At 29.5% G+C, this 15093-nt stretch overlaps 1 protein-coding gene across 1 annotated transcript; it reads right to left on the bottom strand.

Annotated features, from left to right (window-relative positions):
- Positions 1-3414: 3414 nt before the first annotated feature.
- On the bottom strand, positions 3415-4188 carry LOC107900372 (precursor of CEP14). Its single transcript, XM_016825994.2, has one exon. The coding sequence runs from the start codon at positions 3958-3960 to the stop codon at positions 3664-3666; it is 297 nt and encodes a 98-aa protein (XP_016681483.1). The 5' UTR covers positions 3961-4188; the 3' UTR covers positions 3415-3663.
- Between the last annotated feature and the right edge of the window lie 10905 nt (positions 4189-15093).

Raw genomic sequence — 15093 nt, 5'->3', positions numbered from 1 at the left:
TACCGAATGGGGTTTTTGTGTGATCCCGAGTGATGAAGGGAAAACTTTAGGTAATATGAGTCTATGTGAATCCCTATTGTAAACACGTCAGAAAAGAAAAACCTTTGTGGTGAACTTATGAAAAGGAAAGCCTTTGTGGCAAACCTACAAAAAGGAAAGCCTTTGTGGCGAGTACTAAAAGAAAATGATTCATTTGTAGAAAATCATTGAACTTTGTGGCAAGTACTGAATGAAAAGGATGTCTTTGTGGCAAATCTTTGAAAGGAGAGCCTTTGTGGCGAATATTGAATGAAAAGGATGCCTTTGTGGAAAATCTCTTAAAGGAAAGCCTTTGTGGCGAGTACTGAATGAAAAGGATGCCTTTGTGGAAAATCTTTGAAAGGAAAGCATTTGTGGCGAGTACTGAATGAAAAGGATACCTTTGTGGCAAATCTCTTAAAGGAAAGCCTTTGTGACGAGTACTAAATAAAAGTGATGCATTTTGTGGAAAATCACTTAAAAGAAAGCCTTTGTGGAGAGTATTGAATGAAAATGATGCCTTTGTGGCAAATCTCTAAAAAAAAAGCCTTTTTGGCGAGTACTGAATGAAAATGATGCCTTTGTGGCAAATCTCTAAAAGGGAAGCCTTTTTAGCGAGTACTGAATAAAAATGATGCCTTTGTGGCAAATCTCTGAAAAGAAAGCTTTCGTGGCTACCTCTGTTAAAGGAACGCCTTCGTAGTGCAATCTAAATAATTGTCATTATGACATCTATCTCAGAGAACGCCCGTGTAATGAATAATGAATGAAAGGAAAGGAATTATGATGAACAATGGAGGAACAACGTGTAAGGTTTTCTGACGATATGGTAAATGTAATGAACTCTGAAAGAATAATGTATGAGGCAAGTAGAAGGAATAAGGCATACAAAGAACACTAAAGGAAAAACCTCATGTGGAAAGTTATGGTGAATCCTACCTAGTTTTAAGGTATAAACAAAAAAAATGGGACTTGAAAGTAATAAAAATCTTGGCAAACTCTAAAGAGGAACCCTAAAAGATAGTCTGTGGCAAACTCTGTGCTAAGTGACTGCCATAGTCTATCTCGCCCCTAAAAGCAAATGGTAAAGTCTGTAAGCATGAATCAAAATTATGAAACTATTAATAAGATGAATGAGATAGTTAAGGTTTGCAAAAAAGATAAGATTTAAAGAGACATAGAAGGTAAAGAGTTTGTAAATAAGGTACATTCATAAAGAAAGAATCGACCACCTGAGTGTGGGCTGCACTCTAGAGCATGAAAAACTGATAGCTTAATCATGGTAAAAGAAAGGTAAGTTATTAAAGAAAAATAGAGAGAAGTGGTGGCTTTAGGTAAGAAAGGATAATTACAATTCGAAGGAGGAAAATTTTGGTGAAGTACCCGCCAGAGGGAAAGAAAGGTCAAAGAAAACATGCAGGATATGCAAAGAATCTAACACATTGTGTTGCAAGGAAATAGGTATTTAAATATTTTCTCACTAAGTTCTTATGAGCTTACTAAAGTTATTTCATGTTTCAGGTTACAAAGAAGTACACGTCGAGGGACGACACCAGGGATATGCCGATGAGTGGCAACTATGGCTATTATGCATACAGAACGAGTTAAGCGGTGTATTCAAGCTTGAACCCATATTTATGTTTTTATCATCACTCTAAGGTACTTAGTTAAGTTGGAGGTTAAACTTAGATGTCACTGAAAAATTTAAGTATCTTGAATTGTATTGATAATCACTTGCAATACATACATAGGAACTTCGAATAGAAAACTAAACTTTACAATGGTTACAGATAGAACTTTCACATAGACAAAAACTTAAAGGATTGTGTTACATCTGTAATAGGGTGTAGCACTCAATATTCGGGTCTGGTTCATTGGGCCAGGTTAAGGGCATTACAACGTCACCACGCCAAGGAAGAGCTCGTCAGGATGTGGAAGGTCCTCACGTTGGGATTTCGTGCATTACTTTAGCTTGGGATGCTTCTCGATGTTGTGTCACACCACGACCTTTGTTCCTTGAAGTCTTTGGCCTAAAATGACTTCCTGCACACTTAATTAACCTATTAGAACTTTCTGAGGCCCGAATCAGCCTAACAGGTCATCAACACATCAAAAAATGTGTAAAAATGCTTATTTTATTAACATTTCGTTCCTAACCTACTAATACTGAAAACGTAATATTTAATTATAGAATACCAAGAAAACAAGCTTGATAAGTGTAGAAATGACCTAAAATAACTACTACATTTGACGTCAGGTCAACATGACAATCACAGAGTTTGTAAAAGAGGCCATTTGGCTTCAATTGTTACTTGGTGAACTGAAAATTAAGTAGAAGTATGTCAAAGTACATTGCTATTGTCATAGTGTTATTCAGTTAGCAAAGAATCAAGTTTATCATGTAAGGACGAAATGGATTGATTTCTGGTATCATTTTGTACGAGAGATTTTGGAAAAAGGAAGAGTGAAGATCTAGACAATTTAAACCACTAAGAATCTTGTCGATATGATGACTAATGTTGTGACTACGGTCAAGTTCCAACTATGTTTGGACTTGACCAATGTGAAAATTTGAAAGTTGAAATTTGAAGACACTACCAAATGTTGTTTTCCAAAGAGATTAAGGATATGGAAATTTGCTAAGGTGGAAATTTGTTGAAGTAACACAATCTCACATCTAAAAATTACAAGGTTGTGGAGAGTTTGTACTATTATAAATAGGGATTGTTTCTCCACGTTTGAATCATCCCAAAATTTGTCAGTTTCTTCATAAGGCAATTTTCTCTCTTTTTATTTTTAAATTTTCACTTAAATCTTTTGTAATGAAATATATTTGATAGTGTCCGAGGTCGTAGGCATAATTTGCTGAACGTCATTAAATTTTTGGTGTTATTTATTGTTTTTATTTATCTTTCAATATTTTGTAGGGTATAATTTTAGTTATAAATTGTGCTAGAGATTTTATCTAGGAGGTTGGATTTTAAGTAGGACCGCTTGTGACCCCTTCAATCTTTCTTGTAAATTAAACCTACGTGATTTTCTAGTACAATAATTTACTCTTTTTACCATATTTGCATAACATTAACAACGTATTTGTATCTTTTTATCTTATTTCATCCCATACTTTTTGCCTAACATTTGTTTACGATTCAATAGCAAACTAACAAAGATAATACTATAGCATATTATTCAGAGGCTAGGTTGTAACTTTTCTTCTTTTTAATTTTTTAAACTTGTTTATAAATATTAGACTATTTGCTAACAAGTATGGTGACCTTTCCATTGTTGTTCATGGAACTGTATTTCAATGAGATTGATCGAAATAAATAATAAAAGAAAAAACAGAGACAGGAAAATGTATGAGCTAATTAATAAGAAGAATTGAGACACTCGTATTTACAAAATCAATGGCAATGGCATTAATCAAAGGAATATAACAAAATCAATCCCAATGGATAGATATAATTTGAAAGAAAGAACAATGTAAAGCCTTATTGAGAGACTAAACACTTATGTGAACAATGAAAGTTTAAACCTTATCAGAAAGAATAAAAAGAAAAAAGTAGTCAAAATAATAATATTACAAGGAATTAATTACAAAAAGAAAAAAAGAAAAAAAGAAAAAGAGAGAGAGAGAGAGAGAAACTAATGGCCAGCGCCAGGGCTTGGAACTGACTGAAGAATCCGATCAATACCGGCAAGGTGACGAGCAAAAAGCTTCTCGTTACCGAGTGTCGTGGAGTGGTCCTTCTTGCTAGTAGCCGAAGCAGATGGCACTGCACCCTTGGGAAGGGCATTGAGCACCAAGCTGGCAAACAATGGAGGAAGATTCCCGTTGCTTTCCGCAGTGTTCATCAGTAGCTTCCTACTTTCCATCTGTGGCATGAATGAAGCTGCAAAGACCACCAACAAAATAAGAACCAAAGAACTAAAACGAGCCATGAATTTGTGTAAAACAATTGCAGATAAAGAAATGAAATGTGGATTTTGATGGTAAGTTGGGTAAGAAAAGAAAAAGGGTCGAGAGAAAAATCTTAATGTAATGTTTTTGATGCCTTGAACAAAGTGCTTGGAATACAAATATATAGAGAAAAGCCAAGGCAGAGAAAGTGAGCGTGGAAGACAAGTTGGAAGGTGGGAGCCGAGGAAGAAGCCAAGTCAAACTACCAAGATATGGAAATTTGAAGTTAAAATTTCAGTCATTTTCATTAAATTATATATGCATGTTAAATAGTGTTTACTAGTGAATTTGGATACTAAAAATGGGTGTTTAAGAAGCTACATTGAAACTTGAAACTTGAAAGTGTAGGAAAAAAAAGAACAAAAGAGTTAGGCATATGGGAGTGAGAATAGCCCCGGGCAATTGTTTCAGCAATTTCATGCACCACCGCCAACTCTTAATTTTTGGTTCAAACAGTTAAAGTTATCACCTAAATCTGAAATTGTTTTGACCCAAGTTAGGCTTTGGGTTTCATGGAAGCAGCTCAATCAAACTAGTGCAGCACTATAAGTGTTTGATTTTGACATGTCATGACTTGAATCTTCAATCTTTGAAATTCCTCTCTTTTTTTTTTTTTTAAAAAAACATTATCATTCATATGATGAAGAAGGATCTCAAAGAAATGGAATTTTTTTTAATCATTACTTGCAAAAATAAAGTGAAATAAGTGGTTATAATATTCTTAAACTTCGATATTATGACTTTGAGTTAAAGTCCGACTATAACTAATTGTTTATATTTACTAAATTCAATTAATCCAAACATACTTTGTTTTATTATTTTAGATTATGAATTTAAAGTTTGATTTTTTGTTGACTCTCTTTCGGTGATCGATTGTCAATTTTTAATTCTTTTACCAAATTGACCAATTAATTTTACATTTTTAACAGGAATTGTTGTAAAGATTAAATGGATGTGAGGTGTTAGTTTCGGAAATTCTAAGAGCAAATGTTATGAGATCGATAGACTGTATATACAGCTAGGGCGTAGCGAGGGGTTGGTAAGAGTTCCGACCTCTTAAAATAAAAAATTTTTCATTTAAATTTTTTAAAAATTTTAAAAATTTAAATTAGTAAAGGTAAATTTATATTTTGACCCCTTAAAAATAATAAAAGTTTAGTTTAATCCTTTAAAAATTAAAAAGATATTAGTTATTGAAATGATAAATTTACATTTTTAATATCGTAAAAATTACAATTTAATTTTGGCCCTCTAAACAATTTGTTGATTTTACCCCAATATACAACATTTATTTTGGTCATTAATTCTAATACTTTGATTATTATTAATTATGATATTTTTTAATAAGGACAATTTGTGTCAAAAAGATATTAGAAATTGAGCTAAATTCGTGGAATTTGCATGGAAAAACTCTATATAAGGTGGAGTGCAAGTGGTTAGTGCAAGAAAGATAAATAAGCGGCAAAAAGAAAGACTTTTAGTTTAATATTACTTCTAAATTTGTAGTTATTTTGAATTGAGACTTTTCTATATATTTTATTATCATTAGGTGATTTAGTTATTAGAATAATATATGTGATTCTAGTGAAATTTTTAGATTTTACAAATAGTGTTAAGGGACTGATAAATGTCATATAAAGATATAATAAAATATAAAAATTAAAAAAAGAGACACATGACAAATTTTTAAGACTTTTTGTAAAATAAAAAGTTATATTACCAGTATACCAAATATTATCATTAATTATTTAGGATAAATGTTTTCTTTTAATTTACTTTGAAGATTTTCATTGTATTAAATATTTTTATTTTGTATTATCTTTATAGAGGGTCACTTGAAATATAAATCTTCTCCTATAAGAGAATCTTTTCAACCTTGACAAAAAGGCAAATGTGAATGTTTTTCCCTTTATTTTTCTATATAATTTTCGGCATTCTGTTTTACTGAGGGCAGAGACAGAAGCTCGGTTTTAATAGAATTGTGAGATTTGTAGGTGTTATTCAATTAGTTTTAGGGTGGATTTGGATAGATAATGCATTTACCTGTAATTAGTATAAAAACAATGGTAGTAATGAGATTAGATATTGTAGTGATACTGTAGCGTGAGACAGAAAAATAAGTTAAATACACTGCACTTCACTGTCCATCCAAACCCACCATTACTCATTACAAAATAGGATTCTCCCTTGTTATTATTAGCATCCTTCTAATCTATTATTATTATCATTGTGTTTTTCTAAACCGGATAATAAGTGATCTAATTTAAAGTAACTGCATGGTTGATTTTATTAATTATAATTAGAGTTTAGTCTTTTTAATCTATAAGGTTATTAGCGAATTAAAATAGTAGGAGAGTCTCTTAATGTTTCAACTGGTAAGGGTTAATAGTTAAGTTATTCTCGCAATTAATTTTCAAGTTAAAAAACCGATTGGTGATTTTGAAGTTATTGTTTTGACAGTTTTAACCGGTTTATCATTGAGCAATAAAACAACTATAATCTATGATCAGTTCTGTCCCCGAAATTAACTTTGCACCTAAGGTCGAAAATTTCGTCACATCAATTTATTTTTAAATATTTTAAATTATTGTTTCTTAGGTTATGTCTTTTTATTAGTTTATTTTTATTTTCACAATAGTTAAAATAAATTTATTTTTCTTGTGAGATTGCAAAAGTCGTACTCAACACTTTGGTAACAAGTATTTTAATTTTTAATATTTTTAAGTCTCTAACCATACTTTTCGAGTTATGAAATTTATTCTATTTTCAAATGTAAAAATTTAAATTTGGTGAATTCGTGACATTTGGTATTTTCTTTTTGTAAGATTCTAATGAAATGTAATTTGTAGGAATGTAATTGTTAAGATTGTAATTATCAAAAATATAACATTACAACATTTGGTATATTAGAAAAGTACTAATTAAAATCCCAAGAAGATTACATTAATATATTTGATGAACTAAACACTTTAGTGATAGTAAATTTCAAAACTGTTTCCATTCAATAAAATATAAATTTGATTAATTTTAACATTTTCACTGCTATTTATTATTTACAAAATTTAGTTTATTATTAACAAACAAGTAATTACCATAAAAAAAGCAAGTAATTTAATTTATTTATTTTTAATATTTTTTATATATTTTAAATAAAAATAATTAAAATATTTATCTCATTAATATATTATTAAATTGAAAATAAAATTTAAACATTTCATATGTATTAAATTAAAATGTAATTCAATAGTATTTAAAATAAATTTAAAATTAAAAAATTTTATTATTTTTTGGTGATGAAGTATTGCATTATGAAAATAAATAAGAAAAAGGATAATTTTGTATCAAATATAAAATTTAACTTTTCAATTATATAGTGTTGAGGTAAAATGAGTTGAGAGTAGTAAAGTGGCACTTTGCAGTGTCAACTATAGATTGGATTGGATTTATGTGAATCAATTAACTCCTTGGATTGTGGAGATGTGATCGAGATAGTGCTACTAATTTTGGAGAGCATATCTTTGAGTGATTTTGATTTGATTGTCATTGTTATAATAGCTATTTTTAAAGAGTTACTTTGTATTCACTTAGATTCTATATTAGCAAGCCGAAATCGATATATGTTTGGAGGCTTGTATAGGTTTTGAATAAGAGCTAATTGAGTGCCTTGTAATATTTTTGTTGTGGAACTATATTATGAGAGCTGATACTATAAACATTGTTGAATGTTTACTGCCCAAGTTCTAAATGGGGGATTTGGAGGTGAGCGTTTTAGTCTTTAGGTACTAAGGTGACAATTCTATAACTGGGGAGTAATAAAGTGTGAATCACTTATTGTATAGTAGATTAAAATAGTGGAATTACTCACTAAGCTAGACTTCGCAGATGTAAGAAAACTGAACTGCATAAACAAACTTTTGTGTCCTATGAGTTTTTGTTTGCATAGTTTTAGCAATGTCAAACTGTAGTGGCTACTGCAATCTAGCAATTCCATTGCAATTCTCATTTTAAGCAAACAAGCAACTTAAGGTAGCAACACATACAAAAGTTATTTTCTTACCAATATTTAAAGAAATAACATTCTCATGGTTGAAGGAAAGTAACTCTCGAAGAAAAGTTATATTCCCAGAAGAGTAAATAGTTTTTAGCATATCAAACTCAGGAATCACTACCCCACTAAATAAATTCTGATGAAAGTTATCATTTTCCATCGTATCGAATGCCTTTTTAAGATGTGCTTGGTTGAGTGAAAAAGTGAAAGAAGAAAATGAGAGAGTGGAAAAGTGGAAAGAAAATAAAATTTGAGTGTGCTAGGTAGGGAAGAATATTGGTAGAAAAAAAATATTAGAGATGATTATTTTCTATCCTAATGCATAAAAAATCAATCTTTCAAAATTAGGATTATAAGAGGAGAGAAAATGGGATAGATGTATATGTTGCTTCAAAATTATGTATTTTTAAAAAAAGATTTTTTTTAACTCTATCAAGCAATGAATTTTAAAAAAAATTATATTTTTCATTTTTTACCCTTAATTTTTTTTATTTATCTAATTTTATTTCTATTTTATCAAACAAACCATTAAATTAATACTCTTAAATTTAAGCAGTAACTGTGGCATGCATATCCTCTTTAATGTGCTGGTGAATCTATGGCATGATGCCTAACTGAACAAGTGTGCACCAATTTTGACTAAGGGTGGGTTTGGATGGGCAATTGGGTACGGTGCGGTGCGTTTAGCTTACTTTTTGTCTCACATTACAGTATCACTACAGTATCTAATCTCACCGCCACCGCTAATTTTACACTAACCGTAGGTAAACGCACCGCCCATCCAAACCCACCCTAAGGCTTTTGACCTAGTAATAGCACTTTATTATTTACTTTATTTAAGGAGATAAGGTAATAATAATAATACAGGAGTTTCAATTGTAGTAATCTTCAATGACATCTAAAAGGGAAAAAATGTTAGTCTTTGGGTAATAGTCAATACAACATCTGATTTTGGCCTAGAGGCTTGTCCCACCATTGGACAATTCTTTGAAACAAATGCACTAAGCTTCTTAAGTCACAGATAATTATCATAAGAAATAATTATATCACAACAGTTAAAACTCCTCCATTGGTCCATGTCCCATCATCCATTGCTTCTCTGTTAGATTGTGACTGTTATATAACAAATGTTGTAGCCACCGGCTCACCGCCAAATGGAAGCTAGTTTTAGCCGAGGTGTAAAATTGAATAGATTAATAGAAATTGAAGCTGTGATTGGCAGCTCAAACTTCCCAAGAGTCAAAATCGTGAAGGAAAAGAATAAGATTAAGATCTACATATACATGGCCTTACGCAATGTTAAAAATGGAAAAGTGCAGATCTTTTACGTCACAAAAAACTTGTTGAATGTTTGATATAATAGAAATTGTCTTTTAAGTGGTCTCTTGCACCTGCGTCATATGCCCTTGCTTTTTAGAGGTGCTGTAAAGATAAACCCATTTTCACATCTGTTAAGGTTCCACTCTTTGGAAAAATGGAAGTTTTTTATTATTTTAAAATCCCATGTTTTGAGGCTTTGAAATCATCAATTCGATTTTTGTTAAGTTAAATGAATGAATATAAATAAGATTTTAAGATTTTTTTACTAAATAAATCAAACACAAACAAAATTTGTTCAGTTCATTTATGTTCATGATCAAGCTCATTTATGTTCATTTAAAACTCGTGTATTGTTTTATTAGTATATATTAATAAAATTATTATAGTTTATATGCTCTTTCTTTTATAATATAATTATAAATATTTATATTTGATTGTTTTATGTAAAAATAATAATATATATATGATTATTTATTATTTGTTTGTTTATTATTTATGAACATTGTTCGTGAACGTATTCAATTATATGTTTATGAATATGTTACTAAACATATTTGTTTAATGTTTACGAACATATTAATTTAATGTTCACGAATATTTTCATTTAACTTCAACAAACGAACATAAACACAAATAGTTTTAAATAAACAAACAGGATTAAAATATTAAAATTCTTAACGAATATAAACAAGTTTAAAAATAAACAAATGAAAGCTTAATTCATTTAGAGCCTAGATATATAAGCAAGCAAAGCAACCCTAGTGGAACAAAGCCAAACTAATTCTTTTTAAAGAAAGCTATCATCAAGTAAAATTTAATAACAAGGAACGATACGTCGACAACAAAGTCCCATGTTACAAGTTTGAGCAGCATCAGAAAAAGGAAATGTTTTTAATGCAGACGCAAAAACTAATGAAAATCTCAAGAAAGGCCAAAGTAGATAAGACTAAAGAACAATGATGTGGGTTTTGAAGCTTAGCTATTGGAAATCCCTTCTAATAATGATGGTTGTTTCGCAAGTAACCCACAAGAAGCTGCCGTTGGGGCCTGTTGTTTGTTCGATTACCAGTAATGGAAATTCATATGAATCTAAATCTCGACAATTTCTTCCCCTTTATTCGTGTTATAGTGTCATTGTTCCGTGACTTAGGTCATGTAAGAAAAGTTCAACCTAGCTTGAACGAATTTAGAATTTTAAAACATATATACAGATATAGTCATATTGGCTAACGTTTTTTATATTGATATCAATGTGTTTTGAAGAATCAAATTTATTGTTTGATGCATTATTAAAAACAAAAAATCAATTAAGTCCTTAATCAAATTTGGCATTCAATTAAGCTCTTAAAGATGAAAAATTAATCAATGAAGCCCCTCTATTAATATTGATAAAATTTAACCTTTAGGTTTTCCTGATGCGGCTAATAGACTAATCGAACGGTGACATGTGACGCCCACATGTACATTATGCTGACATGGCAAAATGTCACATAAACAAGTATTTGAAAAAAAATAAAAATAAAAATCCTTCAAGAATAAACAAATTTTCAAAATAATTATTTAAAAATCACATCTAAGATAAATTTAGAGAAATGGTTGTCCAAGTTCATCTCGGATGTGGTTCTTTAGATAATTACTAAAAAATACAAAAAAATTATTAATAATTATAAGAAGTTATAAAAAAATATTAAAAATATTAAATATTAACAAAGGTTTAAAAACTATTTAAAAATCACATTTAGAATAAACCTATCCACATGACTGTCAATGTTCAAATGAATCTGGACAACTAGTTGTCCAATTTCATTCTAGATTTCTTAAATAATTATTTTAAAAATTATTTATTTATTAGGATTATTCATTTTTAAAAATATTTTTTGATGTCAATATGATATATACATGATTGCCACATGTTGTTGTTTGATTAATTTGTCAACCACACCACTAAAATTTAACGGATAAACTTAATCAAGGTTAACGGATGGGTTTGATTTATTAATTTTTCTTCTTTAAAGACTTAATTAGATAGTAAATTTTCTTGAAGGCTTATTTTTTTTTAGAAAAAAATTCATTTAGAGTTTTTTTTACTAACAAACATTTTTATAAAAATCAAATCAAGCAACATAATCCCAATATATTTAAAAAACAAAAACAAAAACAAAGTGCAAAGCAGGTCCTATTGTTTTCAATTTTAATTCAATTTTTCTTTTTATAATTGACCTTAGCCTTAAATTAACAATTAGAGAGCAGCAAGAACTACAAATTAAAGAAGTAAGGGGTTCTTAAGATCTAAAAGGTCAATGAGATTATGTGACTTGACTTTGCTTTAACTACCATACCATTAGTCCCCTTAATCCTTAGTAACTAAAACACTTCATAATTTTCTTTTTAATATATAAAACTACTATAAATGTCCAGTGATGAATTATGTAGTACCTCTAATGAACTAAATCGGAAACGTTACTAGGAATGGGGACATTAATATGTACACGAAAGGTATTTGACTTCTTTGACATAAAAATTCTATACATGAAATTCCAATCATTATTTTATTTATTAACTAGGTTTATATATAAATTTTGCTCCTTATCTATATCTTTTTCTCATTTTGATATTTAATTTTTTTCTTCCAAAATGATAACTAAATTATTACTCCATACACGAACATTAAAAAAATTGTGGCACCTTCAACAAATAAAGATGTAACACGTGGCAATTATTTTTCCACATTGACATTAACGTAGACATAGTATTGTTTTGATTAAAAGTTTCTTTTTAAGGATAAACTTCAACACTAGTCACCCAACTACTACTATGTTTTAATTTTGGTCACTCAATAATGAAAAGCTATACAATGGTTACTAATATTATTGATTTGTAATGTTCTGATCACTCATCTATTTATTGTCGTTAAACTCTTAAAGGAATCATGATGTGATACATCATCTAGTTGACAAAAACCTTTTTAATTCACCAGACATGCCTAGTAAAGATATAATTTGCACTTTTATACAGTTGTCAAGACCGTCAAAAATAAATTAATTACTAAAAATTATCTTTGTAGATAGCAGTGAGTAGAGTTGAATCCACGGAGATAATGATAATTCTATTTCTTTAATAAAAAAAGTAAACTAAAAATAAAAATGGATTTAAAATAAAAAACTAAAATAAAAATTAAAATAATGTAAAAAGGGATTGTAAAATAAAATATATGGAAATCAATGTGATGAAACTCTAACTAAAGGTAAAATCTTCATTTGATTCTTGAGTTTGATCATCAGTACAAAGATAATTTTCGGTGTTATTTAATAAACTAGTTATAGTTGTTGATGTCGCACCTAAAAACCAATCTCTCCTTACTGTTTCAATAACCAAAGGGTAGCTTGGTGGATTTATTTCCCTTACCAATAAACATGTAACAACCCGATTTTTAGTGGTGCCGAAAAAGGCAGTTTCGGCTATAATTTGGTGAGTTTAGTTAAGTACTTTTCTTTTAATTTTTATGTTTTTGAGGTCATGGGTGTAATAGTTCGTTTTTAGTGGTCTTAAAATTGGTGGTTTTGGAACCCCTTTTTATGATCGAGTTCGTAAATATTATTTATTAATATTTACGAGTCTATTATAGTGTTATATTGATTTTAGGTCTGACAATTTTATTGAATGGTTAATAATTAAGGTACAATGACTAAATTGTAAAAACTGTAACAGCTAATCACTATTGATTTTTATTAGTAAAAAGGCTTAAATAGAAAATTTTCAAGGTTTTAAATGGGAATTAGGCCATAATAAAATAGCATGGACGGTTGAAGCTTAATTTTTAGCATTGTTTATTAAAAATTAAAGTTAAATAATGAAATTTAAAACATTAATGAAAATAAACAAGGTGGAAAGAAAGAAATTTCATTCTTCTTCTCCATCACTGTTTTCTCCATTTTTGAGCTAAGGAAGTTTCAACCAAGCTTTCTCCGTTGCATGGTGAGTGAATTTTGAGCCATTTTTCGTAAATTTTATATTTTTGAGATTGTTGTAACCTGATTTAGCTAAATCGTGTCTTAATTTTCAAAACTGTTAACATTTTAAAATGTTTCCATTAATGAATTTTTTAAGATTTTGGTTTTTAAATGTTAGCTTTTAAGCTTAGTTATGAAAAAGAACTAAATTGTAAAGTGAAAGTTGTTAGTTTTGAACATAGGGACTAAAATGAAAATAATTCAAAATTAGCATAATTTTTTTGTAAATATAGATATTAGAGGGCCGTAGAATGATGTGATTGAAATCAGATTGAAAAATGGGGATTAATTATGAAAGATACATTTGTTTCGATTTTAGGGACTAAATTGAATAAAAATGCGAAACTTTAGAAAAATTGTGAAAAGTGAAATTAAAATGTCATATGAATAGAATAAGATGTTATAAGGTAAGTGATCTGATAAATTGAAATGAATTATCGTATAGATCAAGATTTAAATCAACCGGTAGATAATTGACGAAAAAAGGAAATTACGGATTAGTCATCGACACCTTGCTTACTATCGTTTTTCCTAGGTAAGTTCGTATCGTATAGTTGTATATTTAAATGTAATTTATGTGTTTGAATTTTGAATTTATATACTTTAAAATTGTTTTTGAATTGCATTCAAAATGGTACAAAAAGGTGATAAATGGACTGAATTGTAAAAAAATGAAGTAATATGTTTAATGTGCCCGGATGAACTTAAGATAGGATACAATACAATTGGCATGCCAATAAGGTTATTTTTGCGTTGTACGGGATATGATATGAGATGATACTGATGTATGGAGAAGTCGCTGTTTAAACCTGGATCCAACATTTGTTGCAGATAACCAAGTCTTGTCTCTACAGAGACCACTGTTACTAATTGTCTCTATGGAGACCCTAGTGTGTTCTAGAGGGAAGTATTGTCTTATGATAGATGATTCCTATAGGCTTAGCACTTCAGTGCTCAAGTTTATTTTGGAGTTATCATTCAGACGAACAATCTGGTCTGTTTTGGTGGTTACTTGTGTTTCCCTATCTGTTTATTTTAGTTTATCAGGCTAAATGGTTAGTGTAAAAAGGAAAATGTCTGATTGATTGTATGTATTGCATTAGAAGATGGTTATGTGTTATTGGAATGTTGAAAATAACGAATATGTTTAATGATATTGATAGATTGTTATTAAATAGAAATGTATTATAAATATTAAAATGTTAAAAGATTGTAACTGATGAACTCACCTTACTGACGTGAAATGTGATGACAAGAAAGTCGTATAGTTATCTAATTCATTGTTTTTATTATGAATTGAGGTGAGTTTACTATTTTAATACCTGTGAATTTAATAAGCATTGAAATGCTTACTCTATTGTGTTTCTTTCTTGTAGTTGTCTTTTGCAGAACGAGGTGATCGAATTACTCCCAAGCTCACACTATCAAGCAGTCATTTCAGTAGCCTTTTTTTGTTTCAGACTCGGTTATGTAACATGTATATAAGGAGTCAGAATGAAATTGTGCTTATCTTGAATATCTATGATTTTGAACCTTAAAGGCTATGTGGCTTGGATGGCTATAAGCTAGATGTATACATGTATATAATGGCATAGTGATAAGTTACTTTCCAAGTAGGTGACTGGTTAAATTTGATTGTGGTATGTTTGCGGTAATGTATGGGTTTGAATGTTAAATGTGTGATGGTGCAATAGGATTGAATTGGTATGAATTATATATGCATGGGTGTTATGCTT

This window comes from Gossypium hirsutum, chromosome D06 (assembly GCF_007990345.1).
Source record: "Gossypium hirsutum isolate 1008001.06 chromosome D06, Gossypium_hirsutum_v2.1, whole genome shotgun sequence".
NCBI classification, from domain to species: Eukaryota; Viridiplantae; Streptophyta; class Magnoliopsida; order Malvales; family Malvaceae; genus Gossypium; species Gossypium hirsutum.
This window is presented reverse-complemented; position numbering and strand designations above follow the sequence as displayed.